We start from the raw sequence: 25,199 nt of genomic DNA on the forward strand, positions 1-25,199 counted from the left end.
TACCGAAGTCCCAGCTCTTTGCTGGAGAGTCCCCTCTTGGCATCCACACTGGACCTTGTAATTTTCCAGGAGTTTCCCCAGAGCATCAGGAATGAAGGGGCTGAGATTGGAATTTCCACACTCCCCACAACATGTGATTTTGGGAACAAGGAGAACCTGCTCTCAGGCTGGGTTTCCCAATCTCCACGGCATCTCCAGCTGGTCCTGGAACTGAGAACTTTCCAAATCAAACATACCGAAAACATACCCAAGGAGAGGGGCAGCAAAAACTGCCGTGTACAGAAGTCTTCCTTTGTGCCAGGCGGTATTTGCTGAGTGTTTTGTAGGTATTAACCTATTTGATCCTCAGGACAACCCCATGAGTTATTCCATTTTACAGCTGGGGAAACCGAGGCTGGGAGAAGTTGGGTAACTTGTCCAAGGCTGTCCAGTTAGGAAGTAGCAGAGCCCAAATTTGAACCCACGCTGTCTGGCTCTGGAGCCCCAAAGCTGTAGTCAGTAGGCTTTTTAATGAAAACGAAAGCCATCTGGATTTAGACATGCTCATGAGTCATGCTCAGTAGCCTACTTCCTGTGTTTTTTTGTACATCTGAAATATTTCATTCAAAAAAACCAAAATTGCGGGGCGCCTGGGTGGCTCAGTCGTTAAGCGTCTGCCTTCGGCTCAGGTCATGATCCCAGGGTCCTGGGATCGAGCCCCGCATCGGGCTCCCTGCTCCGCGGGAAGCCTGCTTCTCCCTCTCCCATTCCCCCTGCTTGTGTTCCCTCTCTTGCTGTGTCTCTCTCTGTCAAAAAAAAAAAAAACAAAAAAAAACCAAAATTGCAAAGCTCTGACCGATGAGGCTAAATGGGGCCAGATGTGTGTGAGTTGGAGCACTTCCGTAGTGGCCTTGAATTAAAGAAAAAGATTCTTTTTTAAAACATCTATTTTATTTATTTTTTTTAAGTAGGCTCCCCTCCCAACATGGGGCTCGAACTCACGACCCCAGAGTCGCACATTCCACTGACTGAGCCAGCCAGGCGCCCCGAGAAACACATTCCTTTTGTTTTGTTTCACCGCTTGGGTTGAAAATTCTTCTGCAAGTGCTGTCGCTGTGCTCTCTGGTCCTGTCCAGCGCCCACAGCTGAGGGTCTCAAACTGGATCGGAGCTACAGGGGTGAATGTGGATGACTATGCAGGGGCTGCAGACGGAGTTGTCTGCTGGAGGGCTCGGCTGTCTCCTTTCTCCCTGCAGTGGGGGAAGAGGCTGGGGCTCCAGCTGCCCCGTTGCCATTTTCAGGCTGACTCTGGGTAAGCGACCTCATCTCCCTTAGCCTCAGTTTCCCCACCTGCAAAATGAGGTATGTCTGCTCATCTCAGCCTGATGTTCAGGGTCACGGCTCTCTCCCCTCAGACACCCTCTCCCCTGGTTCTCACTCCAGGCTGCACGGTAGAACCACCTGGAAGCTTTTAAAAAAATGCCCCCACGGGCACCGAGAGATCCCCTCACAGCTGTGCTTCTGCTTCAGTCTGCCCCGCACCCCTGCTTCCCTGTCTCCATCATCCCCCTTAAGGCCACTCCCTCCTCACCACCTTCTCTAATTGCCGGAGGATGTGAGGGTTAAGAGTATAGGATTCGGATTTGAATTCTACCTATAGCGCATACACGGTCCCTCTCGCCTTTCAGGACTTCAACAAAAATCTCAGGTGCTGCCTTTTCTAGTATCATCTGCGGCTCCTCTCCCCCTCCTCCCTTACGCCCATTCAGCCGGACTTTGGTGTCCAACTCTGATAGGAGCTGCACTCATAAAGGCCACCATGACCCTCACCCTAGAGCGCACTCCTGACCTCCAGAGGCCCGTATTCAGCTGCCTCCCTGGCCTCTCCACTTGGCTCCGCGGAGCCCGGTTAACCCCAGCGCCCCAAGCAGGGGCACCCGCTCCTCCCTAGCCTGCTCTGTCCGCAGCCTGCTCATCCTGCCTCCCACTTGCTCTGGCCAGAAACCCTGGGGTGATCTTTGACTCCACTTTCCTTCACGCCCCACCTCATTCCATCAGCAAATCCTGTTGGTTTGACCTTCATAGAAATCCAGAACCCGTTACTTGTCATCCCCACTGCCCCGTCTCGTCTGAGCCATCCACACCACTCTCCATCCTGCATTCAACACCTCTCCTCCTTCACCTCCTCCACTCCAGCCACACTGGCCTCCGGGCTGCTCCTCAAACACCTCCCACCTGGGGCCATTGCTCAGGCTGTTCCCTCTGCCTGGATGTTCCAGATCTCTGCAGGGCCCACTGTCTGCCTTCCCTGACCCCTCATTTAATATTGCAGTCTCTGCCCCCACCCCGTCCCCTCCAGCTCCTTTAACACTGCTCTACATTTTCTTTCTTTTTTGTTTTTATTCGGTATCTCTTCCAATGTTCTGGATGATTTACTTATTTACTGAGGCTTCAAATAAACTAAAAAAAATTTCTGTCTCTCTCCCTGGTACTGAGCAAAAGCTCATGAAGGCAGGGATCTTTACTTTGATCATGGACACAGCGCAGGTGCCCAGGTTGGTGCCTGGCATCTAGCTCTGTGAGCATCTGTTGGGTGAAGGAGCAAGTGAATGAGTCCCCTGACCCTCCCAGGCAGAGGTGGGCATGCCCAAGGTGAAGGGATTCTCAAGGGGTGGCCGCTTACACCACTGCCCTAGGGCGGGGCAGAGTATTTGTTAAAAGTGCACGGTGATTCTGCAAGCACGCCAGCAAGCCCCTCTCCTCTAATTTGTGCGCAGGCTCGTGTCCGAGAACCACAGCTGGGGATGAAGGCTGCAGGCTCGGGGTCAGGAACCCAGTGGGTTCTAGAGCAGAGTTAGAGCACATCGCACACCATTATTGCCTTTGTCATTGTCCCCACTCCCTCTGCTTTTCCCAGAACGCCGGTCATTTGAGTTTAAAAGAAGAGTTTAAAGATACTTGGCAGGTGGAATGAGTAGATGGGCATATTTGTGATAAAGCAAATGCAGTAACACAAGAGTGGCAGGTGGAATGAGTAGATGGGCATATTTGTGATAAAGCAAATGCAGTAACACAAGAGTGGCAGGTGGAATGAGTAGATGGGCATATTTGTGATAAAGCAAATGCAGTAACACAAGAGTGGCAGGTGGAATGAGTAGATGGGCATATTTGTGATAAAGCAAATGCAGTAACACAAGAGTGGCAGGTGGAATGAGTAGATGGGCATATTTGTGATAAAGCAAATGCAGTAACACAAGAGTGGCAGGTGGAATGAGTAGATGGGCATATTTGTGATAAAGCAAATGCAGTAACACAAGAGTGGCAGGTGGAATGAGTAGATGGGCATATTTGTGATAAAGCAAATGCAGTAACACAAGAGTGGCAGGTGGAATGAGTAGATGGGCATATTTGTGATAAAGCAAATGCAGTAACACAAGAGTGGCAGGTGGAATGAGTAGATGGGCATATTTGTGATAAAGCAAATGCAGTAACACAAGAGTGGCAGGTGGAATGAGTAGATGGGCATATTTGTGATAAAGCAAATGCAGTAACACAAGAGTGGCAGGTGGAATGAGTAGATGGGCATATTTGTGATAAAGCAAATGCAGTAACACAAGAGTGGCAGGTGGAATGAGTAGATGGGCATATTTGTGATAAAGCAAATGCAGTAACACAAGAGTGGCAGGTGGAATGAGTAGATGGGCATATTTGTGATAAAGCAAATGCAGTAACACAAGAGTGGCAGGTGGAATGAGTAGATGGGCATATTTGTGATAAAGCAAATGCAGTAACACAAGAGTGGCAGGTGGAATGAGTAGATGGGCATATTTGTGATAAAGCAAATGCAGTAACACAAGAGTGGCATCTAAGTGGTTGGGTATACAGATATTCACTAAACAACGCTTTCAGTTTTGAACGCTTGAGACTTTAAATTGTATGTTTGAAAATGTTTCTTAATACAATGTCGGGAAGCATGCTATGAACTTAAAAACACTCATTGCAGGAAAGCTGGAAAATACAGATAAAGAGAAGGAAGCAAAACAATTCCAGTAACCATCCCAGCACCCAGAGGGATTCTCTGTGAAGATGTTGGTGTATATCTTTCTAGTCTTTTTGTCGTGTGTATTTATTTTGTTACAGAGTAGTAATGGTGTAGATTACCCCAAATTGAACACACTGATGTTTGTCAGGTTTTGTGTTGTGTGTGTGTGTGATTCTAAAATGAATATACGTATATTTAAACATTTTGGAGGGCACCTGGGTGGCTCAGTTGGTTAAGCTACTGCCTTCGGCTCAGGTCATGATCGTGGAGTCCTGAGATCGAGTCCCGCATCAGACTCCCTGCTCAGCGGGGAGTCTGCTTCTCTCTCTGCTGCTCCCCCTGCTTGTGTGTGTGTGCTCTCTTGCTCTCTGACAAATAAATAAAATCTTTAAAAAAAAAATAAACATTTTGGAAAACTAGAAAAGAATTAAAAAGAAAATTAATACCCCAGATGTCACCGACTGGTAATAAACAGTTTACATTTTGGTGTATTTCCACAACTTTTCTTTACGTGCTTTCTTTTTTAAACAAAGTTTAAAAAATATACTATTTTGTATAAAGCTTTTTCATTAACCATTATGTAATGGGCATTTATTATCATTAAGTATTCTTTTAAAATAAAACTTTAAAACATAACATATAGTATCCTAGTATATAAATATGGCAAGAATAAAATCTTTTTATGTAGGATTTTTAGGTATCTGATGTTTTGCCATTGGATGTCACTTTTTGATGGACAACTTTTGTGGGCATTTCAGATTATTTCCTTAAGATCTGGTCTATAAATGGAAATTGGGTCAAAGAGTATGAATATTTTTAAGGTTAGTGAGACAGATTGCCAAATTGCCTTTCAGAAAAGTTATACTGATTTTTATTTGCATCAGCAATGAATGATGGTATGTGTTTATCTTTTCTTATATTTAATATTGGTATTTTAATTTCCCCCCAAAACCAGTTTTTAATTTGCATTTACTTGATTACTAGTGAGGTAGAATATGTTTACTTATATTAGTGGTCATATATATTTCTTCTTTTTAAATTACTTATCATGCCCTTTGTCTACTTTTTTCTATTTTGGTATTTACATCTTTTTTATTGGTTCATAAAAATTCTTTATATATTAAAGATATTAACTGTTTTTCTGTCATTTTCTTCCAGTTGATCATGGTAGTTTGTGGTGTTTTATTTTGTTTTTTTCCAATGCATAGAATGTCTGGCTCATTTGGCTGTAAGTAACAAGCAACCCACTTAAGCTAGCTCAAGTAAAGAAATTTTAGTTTTAGTTTTAGTTTTAGTTTAAGGACATGTGGAGGTTCATAGGATGAGACCTGCTTGCCTTCTTCAGGTCCAGCTGGCTGAGGTGGGAGGCGTGGTCACAGGGTATGAAATATGGTAGGCAACTGGGACTGTGGGCAATCATTTTCCCTTAAAAGGGAGCATGAACATAACAGGCAATGATAGAAACTTCTAATAATAAGACCTTTAACATTTTTTAAATTGTAAAACCTTTTACCCTTTTCCTTTGTGGCTTTTATCCTTTGAGTGTCTTTATTCTAAGATCTGATATATATGTATCTATATTATTTTAAAATTTATTTATGGTTTTAGTCAACAAAACAAAGAGGCAACCCACAGAATGGGAGAAGATATTTGCTAATGACACTACAGACAAAGGGATGATATCCAAGATCTATAAAGAACTTCTCAAACTCAACACCCAAAAAACAAATAATCAAGTCAAAAAATGGGCAGAAGACATGAACAGACACTTCTCTGAAGAAGACATACAAATGGCTAACAGACACATGAAAAAATGTTCATCATCATTAGCCAACAGGGAAATTCAAATCAAAACCACACTGAGATACCACCTTCACCAGTTAGAATGGCAAAAATTGACAAGGCAAGAAACAACAAATGTTGGAGAGGTTGTGGAGAAAGGGGAACCCTCTTACACTGTTGGTGGGAATGCAAGTTGGTACAGCCACTTTGGAAAACAGTGTGGAGTTTCCTCAGAAAATTAAAAATAGAGCTACCCTATGACCCAGCAATTACACTACTGGGTATTTACCTCAAAGACACAGATGTAGTGAAAAGAAGGGCCATATGCTCCCCAATGTCCATAGCAGCAATGTCCGCAATAGCCAAACTGTGGAAAGAGCCGAGATGCCCTTCAACAGACGAATGGATAAAGAAGATGTGGTCCATATATACAACGGAATATTACTCAGCCATCAGAAAGGATGAATACCCAACTTTTACATCAACATGGATGGGACTGGAGGAGATTATGCTAAGTGAAATAAGTCAAGCAGAGAAAGTTAATTATCAAATGGTTTCACTTATTTGTGGAACATAAGGAATAGCATGGAGGACATTAGGAGAAGGAAGGGAAAAATGAAGGGGGGGAAACCGGAGGGGGAGACGAACCATGAGAGACGATGGACTCTGAGAAACAAACTGAGGGTTTCAGAGGGGAGGGGGGTGGGTGATGGGTTAGCCTGGTGATGGGTATTAAGGGGGGCACGTACTGCATGGAGCACTGGGTGTTACACACAAACAATGAATCATGGAACAGTACATCAAAAACTAATGATGTACTGTATGGTGACATAACATAATAAAAAAAAAGAAAATAAATAAAATTTATTTATGGTTTTTTATATGTATATATAAATGTTACTGATTTTTAAGCATCATTAACATGGTCATATTTACAGGTTCCAGGTGGGAGATGGTTTCAAGAGGTTTTGGTGACAGATAATATACACCTTTTCCAATTAAAAAACTTCAAGCTCGGGGCGCCTTGGTGGCTTAGTCGGTAAAGCAACCTGCTCTTGGTTTCGGCTCAGGTCATGATCTCAGGATCCTGAGATTGAGCCCCGTGTCGGGCTCTGCGCTCAGCGAGGAGTCTGCTTGAGATTCTCTCTCTCTCTCTCTCCCTCTGCCCCTCTCCCCCACCCCCATGCTCTCTCTCACTCTCACTTTAAAATAAATCCTTAAAAGTATTTTTAAAAAATAAACAAGATAAAAAACTTCAAGCTCATCAACACAAGGGACTTTTTTTCTCCATCTAAAAAGCTTAAAAATTTTTATTATAGAAGTAACTCATATTAGTAAAAAAAAGAAATAAGATAAAATGTAAGAGTCTGAATCCCAAACCCCCACTGTATATAATATACAACAATTTGGTGTATTTTCCTCAGATCATACATAGTGCATAGTACATTTTGCTTATAAATGTAGAAAAAATGTATTTTATTTTAATTTTTTAAAATGTATTTTAAGCAAAAATGGGATAATAATGTTTTTCAACGTGCTTTTTCCAACCAGTTCCGCGTCTGCTCACATAAATCCACCTTGTTTTCTCTAACGGCTCTATGAATGTATGTACATATGGATGCAGGATAATTTATTTAATCGGTTCTTATAAATGGTTATTTAGGTTGTTTTTCCGATAATTTTGGAGGCCAGAAATTGTTCCTCAGTTTGCTTGCTAAGGAAAATGGTTGTTATGCAGTTCTTTGTAACCCTGCTTTTGTGGAAAGGATAAAGGCCTTTTGTTCTGAAATCCCATGGGCACAGAGTCTCAGCTTTGCCATTGTTAGCGCCTGCGTTCCAAGTTGCGTAGTTGAGGCCTGGTTACTGTGCGGGCTGGGGATCCCCTGAGCCCTGCCCTGGAGAGGGAACTCTCCTCCTGGAGCCTCCTGCTGGCCCCCTTCTTCCTAGAGGAAGAACCACCTGGCAATGAATCCCTGGGACTGTGGATCAAGCTGAGTAACGGAGGCATCACAGTCCATCCTTTTATAGCAGGACCTGGCAAGCTTTTTCTGTAAAGGGCCAGACAGCGGAAGATTTTAGGGTTTGCAGGTCACACGGTCTCCATTACAACTCCTCAACTCACCTGCTGTAGAGAGAAAGCAGCCCAGGACAAGATGTAAATGAATGGGGTGTGGCCGTGTGCCAATAAAGCTTTGTGGACGCTGAAGTTTGAATTTCATAAAATTTCATGTGTCACAGATCATCCTTCCTCTTTTGACTTCCCCCAACCATTTTCAAAATGTAAAAAACCATTCTTAGCTTGCATACAAAAATAAGCAGAGGCACCAATTTGGCTCCTGGGCTGCAGTTCTCATACTTCTAATTTTATAACCTGGTTCCTTGAGTTCTTCACTTTGATTCAGTTGAGTTGGCTCACGTGTATCATTAAGTTATTGTTTCTCTAGTTGGATTTTATGATAGAGGGTGACGTCATTCATATTCTCAGTTCATGACACCCTGTCCTCACTGGTCCCTACAAGACCCCCTCTCTTGCGGGTTTTTGGTTTTGTTTTGTTTTTTTTTTTGGTCCCTTTGTATCATCATGCCTTCCTCCATCTTCCCAGGGGCCAGCACCGTGATGTGTTTAATGTGTGTTCTTTAGTCCATATGCTTCTGTTCTTGTTCTTGTTGGTTTTTTTAAAATGATGTTTTCAGGTATGGTTCTTATAAGATGTGTATCATTGGTTTGCGCGTGTGTATCTTTAATTGATATAAATGGTGTTGCATTGCAGAGCTCATTCTCATTTTTCAACTTAGCTCCGTCTCTAAAAGATTATCGCTGTTGCTATGTGAAAATCGAGTCCTTGCACTAGTTAGAAACTCGTGGGCGGGGCTCCCCAGATGAGTCTACCACCTTTCACTTCATTTTTTTTTTTTAAGATTTTATTTATTCATTTGAGAGAGAGAGAGAGAGACAGAGAGCACGAGCAGTGGGGGAGAAGCAGCGGGAGGGGCAGAGACAGACTCCCTGCTGAGCTGGAAGCCAAACGTTGGCTGGATCCCAGGACCTGGAGATCATGACCTGAGCTGAAGGCAGAGGCTTAACCATCTGAGCCACCCAGGCGCCCCTTTTCATTTCATTTTAAAAAAGTGTCCTTGAGTGGTATTATCTTTTGAACTTGTGCATATTTGGAAATAGGTACCTTTGCCCTTACAAGGGGCAGGCAATTTGATTGTGTATTTTAAAAATCAAAACTTTTTTCCTTTCTGGAACTAGAGGGTATTATGCTAAGTGAAATAAGTCAATCAGAGAAAGACATGTATCATATGATCTCACTGATATGAGGAATTCTTTTTTTTTTTTTTAAGATTTTATTTATTTGACAGAGAGAGACAGGGAACACAAGGAGGGGGAGTGGGAGAGGGAGAAGCAGACTCCCCACTTGAGCAGGGAGCCCGATGCAGGGCTCGATCCCAAGACCCTGGGATCATGACCTGAGCCGAAGGCAGACGTTTAATGGTTGAGCCACCCAGGTGCCCCGATATGAGGAATTCTTAATCTCAGGAAACAAACTGAGGGTTGCTGCAGTGGTGGGGGGTGGGAGGGATGGGGTGGCTGGGTGATAGACATTGGGGAGGGTATGTGCTATGGTGAGCACTGTGAATTGTGTAAGACTGATGAATCACAGACCTTTACCCCTGAAACAAATAATACATTATATGTTAAAAAAAAAAAAAAAGAAGATAGTAGGAAGGGAAAAATGAAGGGGGGGAAATCGGAGGGGGAGAAGAACCATGAGAGACTGTGGACTCTGAGAAATGAACTGAGGGTTCTAGAGGGGAGGGGGTGAGGGGAAGGGTTAGCCTGGTGATGGGTACTAAAGAGGGCATGTACTACATGGAGCACTGGGTGTTACATGCAAACAGTAAATCCTGGATCACTACATCAAAAAAAAAAGTTAAAAAAAACCTTTTCCTTTCAAACTATAGATAGCCATTAAAATAAAAAATTTTTAGGGGCGCCTGGGTGGCTCAGTCGTTAAGCGTCTGCCTTGGGCTCAGGTCGTGATCCCAGGGTCCTGGGATCGAGTCCCACATCGGACTCCCTGCTCAGCGGGGAGCCAGCTTCTCCCTCTCCCGCTGCTTGTGCTCTCTCTCTCTCGCTCTCAAATATCTTTAAAGATTTTATTTATTTGAGAGCGAGAGAGAGAGTGAGAGAGAGAGAGAGAGCGCATGAGCAGTGGGGGGAGAGGCAGAGAGAGAGAGAGAGAAGCAGGCTCCTCGCCGAGCAGGGAGTCTCACGGCAGCGGCAGGGCAGATCCCAAGACCCTGAGATTATGACCCGACTTTAAGGCAGACGCTTAACCAACTGAGCCACCCAGGTACCCCAAAATTAAAAAAAATTTAAGGGCCGCCTGGGTGGCTCAGTCGTTGAGCGTCTGCCTTCGGCTCGGGTCATGATCCCAGGGTCCTGGGATCGAGCCCCGCATGGGGCTCCCTGCTCGGCGGGAAGCCTGCTTCTCCCTCTCCCACTCCCCCACTTGTGTTCCTGCTCTCACTAACTCTCTCTCTTTGTCAAATAAATAAAATCTTAAAAAAAAAAATTTAAATACATTAAAAAAATGTTGTGTTTAAAAAAACTGAGGTCTAAAATTCCTTTTAGTGTTCTTTTTTAAAACATAATTTAATTTTTTAAAAAGTTTATATTTGTTTTACCAATCTCTACACCCAGCATGGGGCTTGAACTCACGACCCTGAAATCAAGAGTTGCTCACTCCACCGACTGAGCCAGCCAGGCACCCCGTTAATGTTTGTTCCTATGAGTTTTCATCAACACATACAATTGTATAACTGTCACCACCGTCAGACACAGAACAGTAGGGAAAGTTTAGTTGCCCCCCAGTTCCCTCCTGCCCCTTTGTTGTCAGCCCCTCTCCTCACTCCCAGCCCCTGGCAATCACTGATCACTTTCTGTCCTACAGTGATGCCTTTTCTGGGATGGGACATAAATGGGTTACTACAATTGCGTTACTTTTTGGGTATGACTTCTACTCAGTACCATGCATTTGCTGCTTCATTATCTTGTGATGTTTATGGTGATAAGGTTTGAATTTCTTTGTAGATATTTTTGCCATTTTTTTCAGGCATTTTTCTTTTTTTTTAATTTAATTTTTTTAAACTTTTTTTTTTTAAGATTTTATTTATATGACAGAGAGAGACACAGCGAGAGAGGGAACAGAAGCAGGGGGAGTGGGAGAGGGAGAAGCAGGCTTCCCGCGGAGCAGGGAGCCCGATGTGGGGCTCGATCCCAGGACCCTGGGACCATGACCTGAGCCGAAGGCAGACGCTTAGCGACTGAGCCACCCAGGTGCCCCGTCAGGCATCTTTCTATGTGTAGGCCACCTTTCCTTGGTATTGGTCTGGAACACAGTGAGCTCCTTGGGTCCGTGTACCCACTGACTGCTCATTACTTGACATCGTATTACTGACATTCACACTGTCTCCTGTTTAATCGGTAGCCTTCCGGAGGGCTGGATCCCTGCCTCGTCTTTATGTCCTTGTTTATTCGTGGAGAACGCCCTCCCCCCCCCCCAGTTAAATTCCCTTTGGGGGGATTTCTCAAGGCTTCCTAATTCTTACCAAACAATATGTATTTTTTTCTTTTATTCTGGAAAACAAGTGGGATTCATAAATTGCAACCATTGTCCATTGTTCTGAAATAGGTTCTCAGTAAGGTCTGGGTGCCTTCTTTTTGGCAGACTAATTACAATCACTGCATAAGAGAACATGATTTATCCATAACATTTTTGTGAAAAGATTTTTTTCCTGCCATATGTAATACGTATTTGCAGTTTTAATGTTTGTATAAATAGAAATGAACTACCATTGACCTTGCTTCATAGGCCTCCTGGAGTTTGTGATTGGTTCTTCCTAATGTCCTTTGTTTTTGTCCCAAGGGAGGCCACGCAGGGGTGAGTCCTCCCCATCACCTCCTTGATGGAATCTCTCAGTCAGGTCCCCGGGGGCTTGGCGGTGGGATGTGGGCAAATCCCTACAGGTCTGCCCATGAGAGGCACAGGTCAGAGCCCCCTCCCTAGAGTCTTCACTCGCTGAAGACTCAGCCAAAGAACAGAGGGGATCCTTCTCTAGGTGCTCTAAAAGGCTAGTTTCCTCGCTCATTAAAGAGATTTAAGACTGGCTTGGACCAGAGAAGCTTGTCACCCCTGATTCTGGTCCAAATCGAATGCCCCGTCCCCAGCACTTAGCACGGTGTCTGGGGTCGGTGCCTCAACAATGCTGAATGGAAGTGATCTTGAACCTCTCGAAGTTGTCTCCCGCTCTGCTCCACTCTCCCCGTTCCCCAGTAGGGCAGGGCTCCGAGCCGCTCCCCCCACTTCCCCGCACACACATAGACACTCACCCCTACGCACACTCCTTGTGAGGCAATAAGAAATACAGTTTTGGTCTTTGTTCCCAATTCCCTGCACTGGGCTTCTACAACCCTTGTAATGTCCTGAGTGATAGGAGAGACGAGTCTTTTGTTATTCATCATAAGCCCCTTTCATGCCCACCTGAGTTTATGCTAATGAGGTGATGAGGAACCCACCTGATTAGAGGGCTGGAAATTTCAGCCCCGCCTCCAACCTCCTGGGCGGGGAGAGAGGCTGGAGGGTGTTACTCATTAGGACCAATGATTTAATCCGTCCTGCCTGTGGGAGGGAACCTCGGTAAAAACTGAAAGGGGTTGGGGAGCTTCTGGGCTGAACACGCGGAGGTGCTGGGACACTGGCCTCTGGAGAGGACGTGGCTGCTCTGCCCCTCCCCCGCCTGTCTGCCATCTGGCTGTTCCTGAGTTGAATTCTTTGTAACTGGTAATCTAGGAAGTAAACTGTTTTCCTGAGTTCTGTGAGCCATTCTGGCAAATTATAGAACCTGAGGAGGGGGTTATGGAAACCCCTATTTTATAGCTAGCGGAGTCAGAAGCTCAGGGGACAATCTGGACGTGTGGCTGGCCGCTGGGGATGAATTTGGGGGGAAAGTCTGGTGGGATTGAGCCCTTCACCCTTGGGGTCTGCGTTAGCTCCGGGCAGTTAGTGTCAGAACTGAGATAAACTGCAGGATATCCAGTCCATTTCCACTGAGGACTGGATTGCTTGGTGTGGAAAAACCACATATCTGGTGTCAGAAGTGTAGGTGTGAGTACAGTTTACAGGAGAAAGAATTTTCCTTTATTCACATACTCTCACACACACACACACACACACACACACACACACAGAGCCACTCATCATCAGGATGATCAGCCAGGAGGACATTATGGCCAGAGACATGCCAATTCTTGGTCAGGCCCTAGGCCAGGTTGGGGAATGTCTGGGAGACACCCTCCCAATTTGACAGCCTCTGGCAAGGGACCCCAGTCTCTGCCACCTGGTTCCAAGGTCTCACTTGTATCACCTCTAACAGCCTTGTTCTTGGTTTTGCAGCCAGAGCCCAAAGTTGGAGACCTGATTGAGATTTTCCGCCCTTTCTACAGACACTGGGCCATCTACGTTGGCGATGGATACGTGGTCCACCTGGCTCCCCCAAGTAAGGGTGCCGAGGGCCTCTGCTGTGCTGGGGCTGGGAGGAGAGGGAGATGGGGCAGCTGTGGGTAACAGGGGAGCCCAGCTCTCTCATTGATCCCTGACCGGTGGTTGGTTCCTCAGGCAGGTTGGTGTGGGGCAATGGTTTTCAAACTCTACTCCTTGGAACCCTAGGGGTTCCCTACAGGGGTTGAGGTGGGCTTCCAAGGGGATGGCTCTGTTTTTATGGTTTTAAATACTGTGGGTGTTTATAAAACACATTCACCTCTTCAGTGTAAAACTCCCTGAGAGAGCATGGGCTTTCGGGCAGAAGGCTTGGTGACGAATCTAGTTTCTACTCTCTAGTCTTGGTTTCCATCATCTGTAAAACTGAGGCTAAGAGTGCTTCACTAGGAGAATCGTTGTGAGACTTCCCCCATCCCTTTTCTGAAACTTGTTACTTAAACTGAGGTATAACATAAATATGGTAAAGTGCACACCTGTAGTAAAGTGTATAATCAGGGAATTAAAAAAAAAGTCTCCATGTGACAGTGACCCACATCAAGATCTAGAACATTTCCACCACCCTACGAGGCCCCCTCAGGCCTCTTCAGCCTCCTCTCCTCTTCCCTAGAGACAACTACTCTTCTAGCTTCTCTTGCTGTAAATTAGTTTTGCCCGTTCTAGACCTTCGTGTGGGAGGAGCCGCATAGTCTGGGCTTTTTTTGTGTCTGGCTTCTTCCCTTGCCCGTGAGAGCCATCGGTTTGTGAGCAGTAGGAGGAGTTCTTTTTCATTCTGTGTGTTTTCTGTTCTATGAAAATGCCTCAGCTTGTTATCCATGCTTCTACTGATGGACATTGGATTGGTTCCCATGTTTGGCTGCTGAGAATACAGTAGCTGTGGACATTCTTGGACACGTCCTTTGCCCACCCCTTCACCTCTAACTAATGGCCTCACCGTGTACTTACGGAGGAATCAGAAGGAACCAGAGTATATGGCACCTTCCCCAGCCCTGATGAACCAAACCACCAACATCTGCACCCACCTAGTCTGCCTTTTCTTCAGTTAAGATGCAAAACATGCCCCGTCTAAAAAGCCAGCCTCTGTGTGTGGGTCCTAGACCCCCACTCTTAATTTCGTGAGCACTTTGCTCCTCAAATTCCTCACCTCCTGTATTATCATGGTCCCCCTCTCTGCTAGATTATTCTGACTGGCATAGAAAACACTGTAATACCTCCTGTTGATAAAATGAACGAACACCCCCTTGACCTCACGTCTTCTCTAGCTAATTCCCTGTAGAGCGAATCTTCGATCATCCACCATGGCCCTCAGCGCTTCCTCTTGCCATTCTGTCTTCGGTTCCCTCAACCAGGCTCTCTTTTTCAGCCCCCTCCCAAAGGAGCGCTTATCAAGGCTACTGAAAGTACTTCCACATTTTTTTTCTTGTCTTTTTGTTTTTTTTTTTTTTAAGATTTTATTTATTTATTTGACAGAGAGAGACACAGCAAGAGAGGGAACACAAGCAGGGGGAATGGGAGAGGGAGAAGCAGGCTTCCCATGGAGCAGGGAGCCCGATATGGGGCTCGATCCCAGGATCATGACCTGAGCCGAAGACAGATGCTTAATGACTGAGCCACCTAGGCTCCCCTAGACCTTCTACAGACACTGGGATCATGACCTGAGCCGAAGACAGACGCTTAATGACTGAGCCACCTAGGCTCCCCTAGACCTTCCACATCTTGACAAAGCCAATGATTAATTTTCTGGTCAAGGCTTATTTGGCTTCTCTGTAGCATTTGACACGAGTGACCTCTCTCTGATCTTCATCTGGCACCTGTCTTTCTTCCTCTCTCACTGGGCCTTCCTTCTTGGTCTCCTGTGTGGGCTCCTCTTCCTCCTATCCCATATCCCTCATCCTTACTCTTGCCAGGTGACCTCATCGGGCCCCTGGCTTCCAATACTTTCCATCGGTGGATGTTTCCTAAGCCCCCCCTCAGCATAGACCTCCCCACTCAGCTTCAGACTTGTATAACCTCTTGACTACTTGGCATCTCCATGTGGGTGTCCAGTCGGCACATTGAACTTGACATGCCCTGAAAGAAAGGCTTCAGTGGATGACACTATCCAGCTGCTGGAGGCAAAAATCTAGGTATCATCCTCAATCCTTTTCACCCTGTATCTAATGCAATGGGAAATCTGGTTGCCTCTCTCTCCAAGAGAGGCTCCGGGTCTGATCACTTCTCACCGTCTGCACTTTCATGCCCATCTGAAGCTCCTGCAGCTTGCGGCTGGTCTCTCTGCCTCTTGCCCACTTGTGGTCAGTCCCTCCTTTCCTGGGCAGCCAGCACGATCATTCTAAAGTATGAATCGGATTATGTTACTTCTCTCCCTAAAATTCTCTTTTTTTTCCCCTCAGTTCAAATTTAATAGAAACCACAAAAGATCAAAAGTGATGTCCCACTACTGGCCACATCAGTTGACCTGCCCCACAGCATGGCTCAGGCCATTCTCTCCAGAGGAAGAAAGGCTGGCCTCCCCAGCCCCTGCAGGAGAGGCCTGTCCTGTCCCATACCACATCTGCACTGAATCTAAAGTCTTGTGTTTTCAGCATGACAGTAGTACAAAAGAGATTTTGTTTTCATGGCCACCCACTGCAGCCTGGCCCTAAAATGGCCCGGCGCTCACTTCTGCTTAGAGAAGTATTCTTTGCTCTGCACGGCAAGCTTGATGGTATCACTGCCAGGCTTCCAACCAGCGGGGGGCACTTCCCCATGCTTGTCAGTAAACTGGAAGGCCTGAAGTAGTCTCAGAGTCTCACCCACAGAGTGGCCGACGGGGGTTGGGGGTCATCCTTTGTCATCTGCCAAAGGAAATCTGTATCATCAATAATAAAGAAGCCCTTGAACGAGATGCCTTCATCAGCCTTTAAGGCTCCATAGTCCTGAGCAATGTACGCGTAGGGTCTGATACCAGGGGAATGTTCATGGGTCCCATTCCTCCTTGTTTCTTGGGTGTGTTGATCCATGCCAGGTGACAGAAATGAGAATCCACAGAAGCACCAACCACTTGGCAGTTGAGTTTCTTAAATTCTTCTGCCTGTCACTGAAAGCAATGATCTCCATGGGGCACACAAAGGAAAAGTTAAGAGGGTAGAAGAACACAACGTATTTTCCTTTGTAGTCAGGGAGGTTGATGCCTTTGAACTGGCCATCTGGAGTAATGGCCGTGGCTTTGAAGTTGGGGTAAGGGTACCCAGTTTTGGCATTTCTTGAAGACATCTTGCTGTTGGCACCTAATCACTCTTGAGAGCCAGACCTCCCCCGGCCACCTCCCCATCACAGCACCCCAAGTTAAGTAGGACAGGTCCCTGGGGGGATGAGGAAAAGGCAATGACCAGGGTGTGGGGGTGCTTCTCACCAGCTCTGAGACAGAACTCACCAAAGACCAGTCAGGAAGAAGATGTCCCTTAAAATTCTTTTTTTTTTTTAAAAGATTTTATTTATTTATTTGACAGAGAGAGACACAGCGAGAGAGGGAACACAAGCAGGGGGAATGGGACAGAGAGAAGCAGGCTTCCCTCTGAGTAGGGAGCCCGATGCGGGCTGGGATCATGACCCTGGGATCACGACCCTGGGATCACGACCCGAGCTGAAGGCAGATGCCCAACGACTGAGCCACCCAGGTGCCCCGTCCCTTAAAATTCTTGATTGGCTTTTCTATCACACATAGAATGAGCTTCCAAGTCTGTGCAGTGGCCCATGGGGCCTGGTGTGGTCTGGCCTCTGCCTGCCTCTCTGACCCGGATCTTTCTCTCCTGTCCTCCTGGGTCTCTCGACGTCAGCCACATTGGCCTTCTACAGCCTCTGGAGCATGCCATACTCTTCCTTCCCAAGGCCCTTGTCTTGCCCTTCCTTCTGCATGCGATGGTCTTCCCTGGATCTCAGCACAGCTGCCTCCTTTCCATCATTCCAGACTCCTCTCAATGCCCATTCCCTGGGGTGGCCCTTCTCATGCTGGGCCTCCCCAAGTCACCCCCTTCTGTAATATTTCACTTAATCTAATCCGTAGCACTTTCACTACCCGGAAGTACTCGATTTTGTCTATTTGTTCATTGTCAGGGTGGGTCCTCTCACTGGAATGTGAGCTACCTGAGGGCAGGTGCCCTGTAGTTCATGCCGCGGCCTCCAGCACCTTGGACAAGGCCCCACACAGCCGGGCCGCAGCGTTGACTGACTGCACTGAGGATGTACCTGGTGGACAGGAGGCAGGGGAGGGCATGGCAGGGGTCCTGGGGACAGGTGTGCCACAGTCATTGGGCAGGGGATGCTCCTTAAAGGGAAAAGATGCTTCCACATGCATCTTCTCACTAGAGCTTCGTAGGAACCTTGCCAGATAGGTCAGGACTGACCTCATGCTACTCAGAAAATGGTAGAGATTAGAGTTGGAAAGAAGCTTGGGGAAGAACTCTGATGATGAGAGATGACACTTGCTGGGCACTCACCCTGTGCCAGGTACCGGAGAAGCCACCTTACGTGGCCAGCTTCTGTAATCCTGGCAGCCCCTCCCCCTGTCACGGTGCTGTGGGGACAGGTAGGGCTGTTATTGTCCCTGCTCTACAAGGAATTGGGGATTCACAGAAGTTTAAGCACCTTGGCCAAAGTCACAGGGCAGGTAAGGGGTGGAGGTGGGACTCGAACTCTGGCTGTCTCTTGACTCTGTGCCTTTTCCCATGATGCTACACTGCCTAGTCTGACATTTCCCAAAACTCACTTATGAAATGTGTACCCTACCTACATGCCCTTTCTCTGATTGTTGAACTAATATTTTCTTTAATGGACTAACTTTAAAAATGGAAAGAATTTTTTAAAAGGAGCTTTAAATGACTATTGATACATGTTTGTGTATCAATTTTGGTATGTATTTGGGGACTTGCCCAGTGTTGGCTCAGCAAGGTTAAGTGGTGTGTCAGGACCACTCAGTGATGCAGCCAGAATCCAAACCCAGAGTTTCTGATCGTCAGCCCTATTGTACCACCCACCAGAGTGGCACCCACAGCGCAAAGCTTAAGGAAGCCTCACTCTTACCGGTTGACTCTGTACATGCCTGGCCCTGAGAGTTGGAGCCTCCTTAAGTTTTGTGCTGTAGGCACCCTGCTTACCTCACCCCCGTCTCAGCCCTGCCACCCTCCCTGCCTGGGCGCTGAAACTCACCTGGTCCCATTCCCATGCTGACCCTCTCCACAAACTCAGAGCTCCGCATGGTACCCACTCTTTTCTTTACTCCAATGGCTCCCTCAAACATCTCCTGCCCCATTGGTAGCAAGTCTGAACTCCCCTGGTCTTCTAAAAATCTCAGGAATCTATCTACTCAGGGCAAAGGGAGTTAGTCCTCTTTGGAAAGACCTGGAATCTGATCAGCCCCTCCTGCCATTGCTTGTTACTGTCACATGGTGTCATGTGGAAGACTGTCCCTGCCCCGCCTAACAGGATGCCTCCCCTACGGGGAAGGGCCTTGGAGATCCCATCCCAGCAGGGCCACCGAGGCTCTTTGAGGGATAGTGGGTCTCTCTGGGGCCCACCTCTTTGGTGCACACCCACTTTTTCGGCCATCATCCCCAACTGTGTAGGTTGGCTGCCTTGGGGAGCTGCCCAGTCTTGTGCTGACGTCAGCCTCCCCTGCCCACCATCCTGGTCCTTGTATTGACTCCCTTTCTTTGAGTTTTCTATTTTTTACTTGAAGTGTAGTTGACACACGATGTTCCATTAGTTTCAGGTGTACACGGTAGTGACTGGACAGGTCTATACGGCACGCTATGCTCACCACAAGTGTAGCCACCATCTGTCCCCGTACAAGGCTAGTACAACACCGTTGACTCTATTCCCTGTGCTGGGCCCTTTATCATCGTGACTTACTGATGCTGTAACTGGGAGCCTGTTCCTCCCACTCCCCTTCACCCATTTTGCCCATCTCCCCTCTCCTTCCCCTCTGGTGATCACCCGTTCATTCTCTGTCTTACAGGCCTGTTTCTGCTCTTTGTTTATTTCTTTAGTCATTTGTTCTGTTTTTGAGATTCCGCATACCAGTGAAATCATATGGTATTTGTCTTTCTCTGTCTGACTTATTTTGCTCAGCATCACACCCTGTAGGTCCGTCCATGTTGTTGCAAGGCAAGATCTTATTTTATGGCTGAGTAATATCCCATAGGCAGTTTAATTTCTGGAGCTTTGTTGCTCCTTCCAGCCCCTCATCTCAGCCAGGGCTGTGCCGGTGTACCTACTGGGTCTCCCTGGCAATGCATCTCGAGGAGTTGCTGTGGGGTTTTGGTCCCTTTGCTCCAAGAAGGGTAGAAACTAGCCATCCGTCCACCCTTTCTGCAGTAATCTGCTTTGTATTTGTCAAGGGAGTGTAGCCTTGATGGAATCACAAAAGGTTCATAATCTGTTCCCCCAGGGAGAAGGGTGTGCTCAGGGCCCATATTTGCATAACCAAGAGGGCCACTGGGGAGCCACAGGTGTAGAAGGCCAGCTTCTCTAGAAACCTCACCAGTCCTCCTTTCAGATAAGGAAGCCAGGGCCCAGAGACCACAAGCACCTTCTCCAAAGCCACACAGCATGTGTCTGACCCTGCTCCCTTTTCCCTTCCCTTCTGCTCATGCTCTTGTGGGTGGTTGCCCGGGGCCTGTGGATGGACCCCGATGGGCCTCCCCAGGACCAATCCCTCTGTTTCCTCTTTGTGGCTCCTTAGGCGAAGTCGCGGGAGCTGGTGTGGCCAGCATCATGTCCACCCTGACTGAGAAGGCCATAGTGAAGAAGGAACTGCTGTATGATGTGGTGGGGAGAGACAAGTACCAGGTCAATAACAAACACGACGACAAGTACTCACCGCTGCCTCCCAGCAAAATCGTCCAACGGGCGGAGGGCCTGGTGGGGCAGGAGTTGCCCTATTCGTTGCCCTGTGAGAACTGTGAGCACTTTGTGAACGAGCTGCGCTATGGAGTCCCCCGCAGTGACCAGGTGCGTCCTCAGCCTGTGTCCCCATCCCCAGGAACCAGACCGTTCCGTCTGCTGGCGGTGGCTGGGCATCAGGCCCCTAGAAGACAAACGGATGTCACACTCGGGGTGGGGACGAGGGTGTGGAGACGGGCAGGTCGGCGCCATGGACCAGCACGGTTGTGCGCCATGGCCCGCGATCTGAGTCACCGCCAGGGAAGAATCCTGTGTTCTGAATAACCGTTTGTCTTTTACCGACTTAAACATTGCTCAAGGTGAAGAAAGCACACGAGAAGTTTCCTTTTCCCGGAAACAGCTCTGAGGTTTTAACGCTGCGTAGCGTAGACAGCTCATTTTCTGTGGTCTCATAGAATTTCTGTTTGTCCACGTTAAAAAAAAAAAAAGGCAGCTTTCTTAGCATTTCTAATGAGGGACAGTTTTTCTCTTTCGTGATCTTCTGCTTTAAGACCTGTGCTGCACACCAGGGGCCCTTCCCGTGATCAGAGCTCCTGTAATTCAGCGCCGAGGCTGGGCTCACCCAGCAGCCCGGCCACCAGGAAATCAGCCGCAGTGACGTCTGAACGTAGTGCTGACTCTGGGGCGGGTCGTGTTCCCCCCGCCCTTAAAATGTGCACTCTCAGGACTAACCAGGGCCCTCTGTCTTGTATTTGATTATACTCTTTGCCTCTGTACCGAGCATGCTCACAGTGAGGCAATTGTTGATTTCCTTGACAAAGTACGTTTTGTATGAAGCTGCTGCCTCATGTGTTCTCACTCTATGAGGTTCTGTAAAGAACTGGGGCCACATTGTTCCTCCTCCATTATCTGCAGACTGTTCCTCCCACCCTGACAGATCGTTTAGCAGGGAAAACGCTGGGGACAAGAGCTTTCGTGCCGGTTCCCCCCAGAACCACTGCTGCCACAAAACCACGCCTGATGACCTCTAACAGGAAGGTTAGAGACTGACTCTCGCAGTCAGACCTCAGGTCTGTAGCTTCATCCAAACCTTGTCATATGGCTTCTGGCCGCTAGGAATCTCAGTTCTGGGTACCGTGTGCTGTAAGTGACACCAGCATGTTTCCTGACACCGCACACAGCCATGTAGGGCACATTTATGGGCAGCGCCAAGATGTTTATATTTTTAACCATTGAAAACATCCAAATTCTTCTCTATAATGGTCATTAGGGGTTTTGGCAGCCACAAGCTCTGCGCTTAGGAGAGCAAAGGCAATGCCGACCGTGTCAGGTAAGGGTGTGAGTTTTGGGTACAAAGTTCGTATTTTCATCCTTTTTATTCCCGGGATTTGGGGTCCATGGTCTTCACTGGACTTCTTGGCATAAAACGATGATTAAAAATCTTTTTCTTTGCTTGTTCTTGATTCTGCTTAATGCCTGGCTTGGTTCGTAGGGGAGATTTCTTGATCCCTCTTCGTTACACTCTTTCGTGCCCTCATGTGGGAAAAAGTACAGTTTTGCTGATTTGGGGCATCGTGCCTTCATTGGGGACAGTGGCTATGAGAGCCAACTCTCCCTTTGCATTGTCACAGGGGCTGGTGCCCCCAGAGTTGCGCCTAGATAGTGCTGGAAATAGGAAGAGGCCGAACTTTCTCGCTGTTTCTTGCTGATCTGAACTGTTTCCACTGAGTTCTGTTCCCTTCAGTGTTGCTGATGGACCTGATGAAACATGAAGGGGTTGGAATGGTGGCCGTAAGGACATTGTGGCTCAGAGACGGGGAAAGAGGCAGGGGACAGGGCCACCAGATATGCTGGCCTTGTAGCCAGACTGCAAATTAGGGCAACAGACTTCTGTGTTGGGATGTTTTCTAAGCTTCAGAGCACATCCTCAACACTCACTCATGGAGGCTTTTTATTGGCACTGAATCTGAAGCTCTTGATGCCTTTGGAGCTCAAGTCTATGGCCACCATGTTTCCGTTCAGAGGTGGACTGTTAGGTTCTCGAATCGTCCAAGGAGAGTGCTGTGTACATCAAGTGTACTTGAACGCTGAGGTAAAAGAAGCGCTAGCTATGCCAGATCTAATTCCTGAAAGCTTATTAGAGGCAGGCAGAGCCCTGGTCTGAACCACCCATAGCTCTGCTGAGCGCACTTTTAGGCACTTGAGATAAATCAGATTGGAGATCAGAGGTCAAAGGTAAGGGGAATGTTTGGAACAAAGTGAAGGATGAACCTGAGCTGTGTGTGTGTGCGCACGCTCAGTGGCCCCATCACAAAGCCAAACTATCACATCAGCAAACACCTGCTTCTGTTAGATCTGTGTTACACACGATTGTGTGTGATACGTCAGTGACGTTTTCCTGTGGCTGTTTACTAGGACGTCACCTGCTTGTCTTCCTAGAACTCCCATAGTCTTTGCCTCCCCTGTGGGATGGTTTCCTCATCATCTTCTTGCCTTTCAAGTTTTGTAGACATGCTGTTGGCATTTGAAGTTAGCGGGTGCAAAAAGGTTTTATATCAGGTTTCTGGGCTGACTAGGCATGCTTCTTTGTCCTTTGTTGTTTTTTTCTGGAAAAGTTTTTAAAATTTAATTTTTAAATTTTCAAAGTAATTCATGCACACAAGTTGAAAAGATAACCAGTACTCAAAGACCTGTAAGAAATACCCCTCTCTACTCCTCCCCGTCTGACCAGGCAGCCACTCTTCTCTCTTTTAGCTTGGCATTTACCTATTTCTGAATTTCTAAACAATATGTGTATACCACCATCTTTTTTTAAAAAAACATTTTATTTATTTATTTGAGAGAGAGAGAGAGAGAGCGCATGCAAGCACAAGCGGGGGAGGGGCAGAGGGAGAGGGAGAAGCAGACTCCCCGCTGAGCAGGGAGGCCAATCTGGGGCTCAATCCCAGGACCCCGAGATCATGACCTGAGCTGAAGTCAGATGCTTATCCAACTGAGCCACCCAGGCACCCCACTACAATCATTTTATTCAAAAAATTTAGCTATACTCTTTTGACGACTTCTTATGCTAAGTGAAGGTTAAACTGTTTAAACCATTATTCCCTCCCCTCCCCCATTCTCTCACTATAATTTTATATTATACATTTTTTAAAGATTTTATTTATTTGAGAGAGAGAGAGAGAGCTGGGGAAGAGGCAGAGGGAGAGGGAGAAGCAGACTCCTCTATGAGCAGGGAGCTCGATGCGGGGCTCCATCCCAGGACCCTGAGATCATGACCTGAGCTGAAGGCAGATGCTTAACCATCTGAGCTACCCAGGCACCCCTCCCTCTTCCATCTTTTAAGGAAATTTGTGATGACACTGGGCCCACCTAGATAATCCAGGATTATCTCCCCCTTTTTAAGATAACTTGATTAGCAATCTAATTCCATCTACAACCTTAGTTCTCCCTTAACCATGTAGCACAATATACTTAGAGGTTCCTGGAATTAGGACATGGACATCTTCAGGGGGCCCATATTCTACTTACCAGTTACTGTCTACAGTTGGTACTAAGTTGTTGCCCTGGAGTCTCCCCTCCCCATCACGCTCGAGATATTCCCTTCTATCCTCTCTTGCCCTGGAGTGCCCCTCTTCTGTAGCTCACATCTTCTTTTTAGGTTCACTCCCTTGTTCTGGTGGAACCTCCTTCAGCAGCTTCTTGAAAAAGGATGTATGTGGACACCTGGGTGGCTCAGATGGTTGAGCATCTGACTTCAGCTCAGGTCATGATCTCAGGGTCCTGGAATTGAGCCCTGTGTTGGGCTCCCTGCTCCATGGGGAGCCTGCTTCTCCCTCTCCCACTCCCCCGCTTGTGCTCTCTCTCTCTCTCTCTGTCAAATAAATAAATAAAATCTTAAAAAAAAAAAAGAAAAAAAGGATGTATAGAAGATACATTTTTAAAACCTGTATTTCTGACTTATTTTTTATTTTACCCTTCCACTTGATTTGATAGTTTGGGTAGAGAACTCTAGGTTAGAAATTGCTTTACTTTAGACTTTTGGAGGCAATGTTCCATTGTCTTCTTGCTTCCAGCATTGCTTTGGAGAAATCTGAAGTTATCCCAATTCCTGGTCTTTCCTCTGCTTCTGTTTTTCTCCCCTACTCTAGCAGTTGCAGTATCTTTTCTTTACCCAGTTTTCTAGAATTTCACAGTAATGTGCCTTGTTGCGGGTCTACGTTTATCCATTAAGAGGGGCCTCAGAGCACCATTTCAATCTGAATACATATGTCCTTTAGTCCTGTTAATTTTCATGGATTATTTCACTCTTGATTCTCCTCTGAGTTTCCTGTATTATCTCTTTCTGGAATTACTATTACTCAGATGTCAGACTGCCTGGATTATTCCCTATTTTTTAACCTTTGGCTTCTGTTTTCTGTGTCTTTATCTTTTTGCTATTTTTTTTTTCTGAGAGATTTCCTCAACTTTATCTTTCAAACTTTTTATTGAGTCTGTCATTTCCATTGTATTTTCTAAGAATTGTTTGTATTCTCTCAATAGTCTATTATTTTGTATAGTACCATGTTTTTTTTTAATTTTAATTTTAATTTTTTTTTAAAGATTTTATTTATTTGACAGAGAGAGACACAGCGAGAGAGGGAACACCAGCAGGGGGAGTGGGAGAGGGAGAAGCAGGCTCCCCGCTGAGCAGGGAGCCTGATGTGGGGCTCGATCCCAGGACCCTGAGATCATGACCTGAGCCGAAGGCAGACGCTTAACGACTGAGCCACCCAGGCAGCCCCCCATGTTCTTTTTTTTTTTTTAATAATTTATTTATTTATTTGAGAGAGAGACAGAAAGCAGAAGCGGGGGGTGGGGGCGGCAGAGGGAGAGGGAGAAGCAGGCTCTCCGATGAGCAGGGAGCCCAACGCGGGGCTCGGGGCTCGATCCCATGACCCTGAAGGCAGATG

At 46.8% G+C, this 25,199-nt stretch overlaps 1 protein-coding gene and 1 pseudogene across 5 annotated transcripts in view; one reads left to right on the plus strand and one right to left on the minus strand.

Moving 5' to 3' along the window:
• Positions 1 to 25,199, plus strand: part of LOC118541021 (phospholipase A and acyltransferase 3) — a 33,152-nt gene that overhangs the window by 5,858 nt on the left and 2,095 nt on the right. For 3 of the 5 annotated variants that reach the window (XM_036100426.2, XM_036100428.2, XM_036100427.2), the window contains exons 3-4: positions 13,267 to 13,369; positions 20,090 to 20,358. In XM_036100426.2, the coding sequence (XP_035956319.1) occupies positions 13,267 to 13,369; positions 20,090 to 20,358 (372 nt within the window). Of the gene's footprint in view, positions 1 to 13,246; positions 13,370 to 20,089; positions 20,359 to 25,199 lie in introns of all 5 variants that reach the window. The other 2 variants (XM_078057879.1, XM_078057878.1) reach the window with 1 other exon arrangement.
• On the minus strand, positions 16,027 to 16,704 carry LOC118541020 (peroxiredoxin-1 pseudogene; annotated as a pseudogene).

The sequence above is a fragment of the Halichoerus grypus genome, chromosome 11, assembly GCF_964656455.1.
Source record: "Halichoerus grypus chromosome 11, mHalGry1.hap1.1, whole genome shotgun sequence".
Lineage (NCBI taxonomy): Eukaryota > Metazoa > Chordata > Mammalia > Carnivora > Phocidae > Halichoerus > Halichoerus grypus.